At 45.4% G+C, this 8,758-nt stretch overlaps 1 protein-coding gene across 1 annotated transcript; it reads right to left on the reverse strand.

The window, feature by feature from the left end:
- Nucleotides 1–7,465: 7,465 nt before the first annotated feature.
- Nucleotides 7,466–8,020, reverse strand: LOC110587342 (60S ribosomal protein L17-like). The gene has a single exon (XM_044918764.1). The coding sequence runs from the start codon at nucleotides 8,018–8,020 to the stop codon at nucleotides 7,466–7,468; it is 555 nt and encodes a 184-aa protein (XP_044774699.1).
- Between the last annotated feature and the right edge of the window lie 738 nt (nucleotides 8,021–8,758).

An 8,758-nucleotide genomic window follows, 5' to 3' on the forward strand; every position in this document is an offset into this window, starting at 1 on the left:
CTGGCCAAGCCAAGCTGCCCCACGGTGACCACCTCCAGATGACCTCTCCATTTGCACTGGGAACACCCAGTGTCAGATATCCAGGGGTACTCCCAGCCATGGCTCCCAAGCTGCAGAGGAAACTGCTTTCTGGAAAGCATGTTTTTTTGTCCTCTTGCCTGCACCCAATCTCAGGCTCAAGTGAATCTGGATTTTTTTTTCCATTCATGCTGCAGTTTTGGTATTTATAGCGTCAGACAAGGAAGAAAACTGTAAGTATGTGTATGAATGTATAAATATATGTGTAAGGCTGTATATCTAAATAGCATGTATATAAATGTTGCTGTTTTTTGGTAAGCATTTAATATTTGCCAAATTGTTAATTCTAATGTTAAAAAGATTTCAATTATTTTATTTATTAAAAAACATAAAATAATAGGGACTAGTATAAGACCAAGCAAAGTACAGATGCTTAAAGATAATTTATTGATTTTGGCCACTACCATTTTGGAATTCTGAGCAGTTGATGCTGGTGAGTTACCTAAACACCTGCCTAAAATCACCAAGTGCATGTCAGTTGCTTCTGTCATCTTAAGACCTAGTTCAAGTTGTATTTCCTTGCTGAAGACTTCCTCACCCCTCGGCCTGTGGTGATTCAAGAAAGTCTGACCCCAGCAGCCCAGATGGTGCTATTCATCTGCCCCTTCTCTGAGTGCCTTGCAGAGAGAGATCTGTGCCTCTCCTCCTATGAAACTATAAAAACCTTAAGGAAAGTATCTTTTTTTAAAAAAAGTAAATACCTTTCATTTTGCTCTTGCATTTTATTTTCTGATTACAAAAACAATAATCTTCAAAGAAAATAATTACAAACCACCTGCCATTTTATTACCCAGAAGTAACCCCATAAAAATTTGGGTAAATATTGCCTTTTTTTCTGTGAATGTATATCTTCCTTTTCCAAAACTGTGATTATACTCTACAGAACATCGTATAACTTCCTGTTTACCGAAAGATATAATAGGGGCATCTCTGCCAGCAAGTGGAGGTCTACACTCACCCAGACGCTATTATCAGCCTCTTCTCACTAATCAAAGCCTGAGGCTCAGGAAGATAAATCTCTCTGCCAATGTCACATGGTTAGACTGAATGGCAGAGTTAGGATTTAAACCCAAATCTCCCCATGTCCAATATCTTTTGACTTCCACAAATTCACTGGGCTAATTCTCAGTCAAAAGACCGAGAATGCCGTCAACAAGGGGATTAGCAGCTCAGGATCTTCTGGATTTACACGATTCTGTAAGAATACAAAAGTTGAGAGCCAGCATGACTGTTTGACGCTTTGCTGGAACGCTGGGGAAGCTCTTCGACCGTTCAAGCTGCCAAAAGACGTGAGGACTCAGGACCTGGGATGAGGCAGTGAGAACCATTCCAAGCCAAGCTGGGATTTCAGTCTATGAGCAAAGCTCCTTCTGTCATCTTGAGGGGAAGAGAAAAGCTCATGTGCTGTGTGGTGTGAGGACAGTGGTGTATTCTACCCCGCCTTTCCCAGGGAGCTGGAGCACCCTCTCTGATTTACTTTGTCCCAACAGCAGAAATCATGGAGATGAGGTCTTCTAGAAGGTTGTGTTTGAGGCAGAGAAGTTTTGAGGGTCCAGGGTATGAGGATGTGAGGTTGATAGCTAGAGCTGAGCCTACCAAGCAGAAGTGGCCACCCGTATACCTGGACATCAGGAGCACCAGCAAAGGCCTTGCTCCCCAGAATCTATCACCAGCCTTTAAGAAAGTGTCCCCTCAGGGCACCTGGGTGGCTCAGTCAGTTGAGGAGCTGACTCTTGATTTTGGCTCAGGTCCTGATCTCAGGGTCCTGGGATGGAACCCCAAGTCAGGCTCTGCTCAACAGAGTACGCGTGAGATTCTCTCTCTCCCTCTCCCCCGCCCCTTCACTTGCTCATGCTTGCTCACTCTCTCTCAATAAATAAATAAATAAAATTTAAAAAAAAAAAAAAAAAGGAACCCTCCTCTCATCTTAATACTCGGGCGCCTGGGTGGCTTAGTTGGTTAAGCAACTGCCTTCGGCTCAGGTCATGATCCCGGGGTCCTGGGATCGAGTCCCACATCGGGCTCCTCCTGCTCTGTGGGGAGCTTGCTTCTCCCTCTGCCTTTGCCCGCCACTCTCCCTGCTTGTGTGCTCTCTCTCTCTCTCTCTCTGTTAAATAAATAAATAAAATCCTCAAAAAAAAATTCGACAGTAATTATGATAGTAAGTATTATTGTTGATTGCATATTATGTGATTTCAGATGCTAAGAACTTCACATACTTAATCAATCCTCCAAACAACCAGAGTAAGAATTATTTCCATTCCTGTTTTACAAAGGAGGAAACCAAGGCTTAGAGAGATATCCCCAAGGTCACACACTTATGTCCAAATTAGTCTCAGCTCCTAGGTTTGTTTTTTTATCGTTATTCAAGGGAGGGACCACCCTCCCCTACCACCCTAGCCTTGAGTTCTGCTCCCCACTGACATGTGTGGGAAGTGTTGCTTCCTGACTCCATTGTGACTTAACCAGCTGTGACACACCAGGACGACATTATGATTATTTTTTTTAAAGATCTTATTTATTTGAGAGAGAGAGACAGAGACAGAGAGAGCACAAGCAGGGGGAGAGGCAGAGGGAGAAGGAGAGAGAGAAAGAGAGGGAGAAGCAGGCTCCCCACTGAGCAGGGAGCCTGACCTGGCACTCGATTCCAGGACCCTGGGATCATGATCTGAGCCGGAGGCAGACGCTTAACCATCTGAGCCACCCAGGCACCCCAGGCGTTATGATTATTAATAGGTTGGCTTTTGTACCAGGAAACTGATGGGCCATTGAAGACTCAAATTCAGGGACCTCAGGGCATGCTTCCTTAGGATTTTCTATTCAGGGACCCTAAAACAGTTTTAAAAGTATTGTTATGCATGGTATCATTCAAGATGTTTATTAAAATTCCAGAACTAGAAGTACCCTTAAAAATCCTCTAGCCCAACCTTTGAACAAATGAGGAACTGAGTCCCAATCCTCTCACTGGGAGTATTAGGGGCTGTGCTTCTAATGTATGACACCCTCCTAAGGATGAGACTCAGAGAAACAATCTACATTTTACCAGGTCATCAGACTTTCATCATCCATCATTGGGGCGAGTGGATATTATATCTGGCAAGATGCACTCTGATTTTCTGTTTTCACAAAACAGTACAAAAAACTGATTAATCCCATGCTTGCTCTTTTCTGGAAGGAGGAATGAAAGCTCCCAGAACTTTAAGGGGGGGGGCACTGTATTTAGTAACTAGGCGGGACCCAGAAGTAGGCAGGATGGACAACAACTTATAGCACCAGATTTCAGAGATACAGAGGGGTCCTTTCCCACTGCTGTAGGGAATCAGAAGTGCTCTAACCCCCAGAGATGATGAATCTAAGAGACTGCAGCAAGGTCATCTCTGAACTAGACATTGGTGTCCTCACAATGGTCACCATCAGTGGAGGCAGCCATGAGCCATCTCCAGTGGTTCTGAAGGCAACACACAAAAATGGAAGAGAAGAACTTGGCCCAGATTGTCACTACACATTGTTGCTGAGAAAAATCAACATGATGTGATCGTTGGTTGGCAAATTTTGGAAAGGGGGTGAGGACCACAACTAGTTCAATCTGGGCTGAAATGTGGAGGGGGACTCTATTTTAATCCCTCCATTCCTGAAGACAACATGTCATTTACCCAGCTGTACAGTGGCTTCTCCAGAGCACAGCAGAAGGGTTGGGCTTCATATATGAGCAACGTGAGGCAAGTTCATCAGCGTAAAGTGAGGTTCTTTTGGAGATTTCTGGAAGTAAGTGAAAGTATGAAATTTGAGATCTATAGTCATTGATTTAAAGAGAGTCCAAGCAGCAGAGTTATGATGGGATTTTTTTTCCCTAGCAGCATCCAGAACCTCAGGTATGAGTCAGTGGAAACATAATTAGATTTAACTAGATTGAAAGGGCATGGTATGGAGGAAAAGGGGTAAGGGAGGTAAGAACTTGGCAAGGGAGTGGATATGGTGCTGACCAAGAAACCAGAGCTTGGGGCCATGAGGAAGGTGGGACTAGTGAGAACATATCAGGGCCAATGGATTGGGCATCTCAGTGAGGCCAGAGAGTTGCTGGAGTCAGTAGAGGGTAGAGTAAATTAAGTGGAAACTGGATCATGGAGTCCCGTATCTGAAGCCAGTCCTAAGAGCAAGTCACGTGGAGCATCAAGCCTCAGAACCATAGAAGGCAGAGATCCCACAAGGCGTTCAGAAGTGAGGGTAAAGCACTGAAAAAAGACCTATGAGGATAAAAACTTTTGAGTGGGCCCAGACTACTGTGCTCCCCACAGTCTGTCCTGCAGTGAGTCAGACCAGGATGCAACCCTGAGTTCTGAGCTGCAGAATGAAAAGCAATATGTCCATAAAATTTCTCAGTGCCCTTCAGTCATAATTGGTGGGACTGAGCCAGTGGAATGGACAAGGGCTCGCTTTCTAGAAGATTCTTCTGTTTCATCATAGCCCAACTGCATAAACAACGAAAAAGCAGCATTCTACAGTGCAGAACTCAAAGGACGCCTATTACATACCTTCCAGCAGCTATACTGGGGGCTTCCCTGGTGGAAACTGTCATCTCTACTCATGATGACTTTGAAAGGTGGGAATAATTCGCCCTATTTCACAAACAAGGAAACGGAGACTTGGAAAGCAAGAAACTTACCCAGGATCACACGATTAGCAAGCAAAGGAGCCCAGACTTGAACCTCAGACACTGATCCCCCCCCGCCCCCCGCAGCCCATTCTCATCATCATAGCATGCTGCCTTTGGTGAAACTGGGGTGGAGGGGAGCTAACAGAAACTGTGGTTTCTTTGAACACAGAACACATAATTTGGGGATGTTCTCCAGTACGTTCTGCCTGAATCCACATCAAGCAGCTCTGAATGCTCACAGTTGATGGATCCTTCTTGGGCCCTTTCTGATCTGTCCTGCCACAGCAGAGGCAAAGCAGCAGGAATATTTGGTTTAAATGAATGCCAGACCAGGCTACAGCTCAAAGAAATGCATGAAGAATATCAGTTTCACTTTCTTTCTTATGTTTAAAACAAGGCTTTTCCCCCAACAAATATTTGCTGCTGAAGACGTCCTGCGTTAAGCCCCAGTCATGATTTTGCAACTCAAGAAAATATGTGGTCTGACGAATTTTAACCTTCACAAGCCTACAAATTGCACAGTGCTTTGGCCTAAATCCTGCGAAAATTAAATATTCAGTTTGAAATTTGCCAACTCTGTTTGTGGGTCTTCCCCCCTCCCTATCTTTCAACTATCTTCAAAATGAAGAAATGTGATTTCAGAAGATTAATAACCATTAGCTGAAGTATTTCTATTTAGAGTTTTGAGCACTAGGCCTCAATTATTTCAAGAACACTGTCTTCCTCAAAAAGCATTTTGTATTAAAAAAAAAAAAGCATTTTGTATTAAAGTTGAATTATTTATCAATTCTCATGCAATGCATTTGGGGATCATCTATTTCAAAGGATTCTCCTTCCCAGCTCGGCAGCATTGCCTGGTGTGGGAGAGCAGGTCAGAGAAGCCTAGAGCTGGGATGGAGGGGACAGGAGCCTGCCAGAGCCTGAGCCCTGAAGGATTTCTCTTTTGCGGCGATGGTAGTTACCTGGAGGCTGGGTGACTTTTGGCTCTCAGATTTCTCCCTTCCCTTTTTTCTCTTGCTGCTTGCACAAGGGACCTGCTCTTGGGAGGAGGGTCTGAGAATGGAGGACTTAGTTGGTGTCTGTCTCATATACTGATGCTCAGGCCTGGATCATGGATTCAGGTGTGAAGCCTAGGAAGAGAGGGGCCACTGGCTGAAACCAAGCTGGGGTTTCCACAAACTTGGCTTGGGAAATGTGGGCTCCAGCAGGGGCAATTGGAGGGGGGAGGTGCGTGCTGGGAGGGGACACTGCGAGATTGCAGCTACGGTAGAGCAGGGGCAGCACCCTTGTCAACCTTGCTGTCCACAGTCACTTGGACACACACACTCCATCCTCATTCTCTCTCCCTCCCTCTGCAGCCTTGGGTAAATGCAGTGGTTCCAGGAGAGGCAGATGTGGGACTAGAAACCAAGTCCTCTTATTGTCATAAATTTTAAATATGGAAATCCCAACCTGAAAGTTCCTGCATTTCAAAGATTTATGGGCAGTCAAGTCCTCTCCCTCTTATCTTCCTTCATGACCTTAGAGCGTCTGATGGGGTAGTAAGGACAGCAGTGACATATGATACGCGACCTAAGAGTGGGGTTGAGGTTGGTTGAGCATCAGCATAATTCTTCTGACACTGAAGACCAGAAATGAAGTGTGGGCACCTACCCAGAGCCCTCACCATTAGCCCACGTGCTGAGCCTTCTTCCAGAATCCCTCACCACATGTGTCTTCCATTGTGTCTGTACATCTACCTGGATTCCCACCTTGAACTCCAGCCTGGCTTTGGAGAGGTGAGGCGGCACGAGATCTGGGTTATAGAGGGCACAGTCGGAGTGTGCACAGGGGCAGGCATGGGCGTTCTGAGAAGCAGGAGGAGACCCGCAGGGAATCACTGAAATGGTAGCACCTGCACTTGAAATGAAGATAAAACTCAATGTATGCCATGTGTCAACACAAAACCTCTCCCCAGTTCCCACAAACTGGAGGAGTGGGTTGGAGTAAGGGAGGGTATATCCTCGTGGTGGGCTGAGGCCTGTCGAGTATGATGGAGACTCAGGCAAGCAAAATGCCTGATCACCTCCAAATTCTAATTTCCCTTCAAAGCCCAACTTGGTTCTTACCCTTTGGTTTCCTCAGATTGCAAGTCCATTTTGGGAAGTGGGGGAAGGGTGATAATTACAAAAGAGAGGAAAAGAAATTAAGGAGATGCAAAAGACAGCAAAGACAGAGATTTCTCATCAAAGTGTAGGCTCCGAACCTCACTGCTGTGGTGTTTCTCCCAAAACTCATAGTCCCAATCTAATCGTGGGGAAAACAGCAGGCTAACCTAAGGTGAGGAACAGCCTACAAAGTGCTTAACCAGTACTCCTCAAAACCCTCAAGGTCATAGAAAACAAAGGAAGACTGAGAAACTGCCCCAGATGGGATGAGACTAAAGACACAGGACCCAGGAAAAGGACATTAGTGGAAAAACTGGTGACACACAAAACAAGCCTGCAGTTTAGTCAACATGATGTATAATGTTAATTTCTTAGTTTTGACAAATGTCCCATGTTTCTATAAGATGTTCATATTAGGGGAGACTCGGTGACAGACAATTTAAGTGACTCACTCAAGGTCTACATATCTCGAAAGAGGTGGAGCTAGGATTTGAACTAGACCAGTTGGAGTCATACACACTATGATGCTCTTCTTTTTTTTTCTCTCTCTGTCTTTTTATTTTTATTTGCATTTATTCTGCAGAATTTACTCCTGGGCCATAAGTTTTTGTTTCTTCCATTTCTTCTGGGATATCTTTTTCTTCTGTGCAACCTCCTCTTCTGGTTTAGGAACAATCTGCTCTTTTTCAGTAAGGATCATCTCAATGTGGCAGGGAGAGCTCATGTATGGGTAAATCCAAGCATGAGCCCTATACGTTCTACGCCGCATCCTGGGGGCTTTGTTCACCTGGATGTGCTCAATGACCAGAGAATCAACATCTAAACCCTTAAGTTCAGCATTACTCTCTGCATTTTTAAGCATGTGCAGTAAAAATTCAGCACTCTTCTTGGGCCACTGACCCTGTGTCCAGTCCCACTGTTTGGCCTGGGCACACCTACCAACTCCACCATTGTATCGACAGAATGGCACACACTGCTTCTGTAAAGTGACGTCTTTCAGATACTTGGTGGCTTTTCGGATATGCATACCCTTGATGGCCTGGGCAGTTTCACATGTGTTCTTAAAGTGAACACAAAGATTTGAACCTCTTGATTTACATGATTTCGTAGGGTTTTCTGGGTCAAGCGAATAGCGAGCCATTTTCAGGTCACCTCAGGCCACTTAGGGGAAGAGGAAGAGCCACTATGATGCTCTTCTGTCCCTCAAAGGGCCATCAACATCTCCAAGGATCTGAGCTCCTTCTATGTCCCAGGCTCTCAGCGAGGCCCTAGGGATACAACAAGAAGCAAAACAGACTGGTATTTTAGTTAAGTATACAGTCTTTGTTTCATTTAATCCCCATCACAATTCTGGAAGATGAGCAGAAATGCTATTTTGACTCCCATGTTGCAAAAAAGAAGGGTGAGGCTCAGAGACGTTAAGTAACTTGCCTGGGGCTAATAATGAGGAAGTGGGTGGGGCTAGTTAGTGACGGGGAAGTGGGTGGGGCTAGTGATGGGGAAGTGGGTGGGGCCAGGGGCCCTTGGCTTCCAGCTCCCTGCACTTACCCATCTTCCAGTCTGACTGATTACTAATATGTTCCACTCATGTCTACTGAGCATAAGCCCGCTTTACCTTTAAGCCTCATGAAGAGAGTTCCGAGCAGGACTTGGCCCTGGAGAAGAAGCTGCCCATGAATGAGTGGAAATCTGACTTGCCTCTGGAGACTGGCTATTGAGAGCTGCAATGGGAGTCTCCTCAGAGATTGAGGTCCTGATGCAGTGAAATGCGTTCCTGGTGGGACCCTTACATCCCTCTGGTCTGCAGAGATGGCCACAAGCCTGCTTCCTGAATCATGGTCATTGAAAGCCTTCCTCACCCAAACAAATGAGACACTGT

Source organism: Neomonachus schauinslandi, chromosome 10, assembly GCF_002201575.2.
Source record: "Neomonachus schauinslandi chromosome 10, ASM220157v2, whole genome shotgun sequence".
Taxonomy (NCBI): domain Eukaryota; kingdom Metazoa; phylum Chordata; class Mammalia; order Carnivora; family Phocidae; genus Neomonachus; species Neomonachus schauinslandi.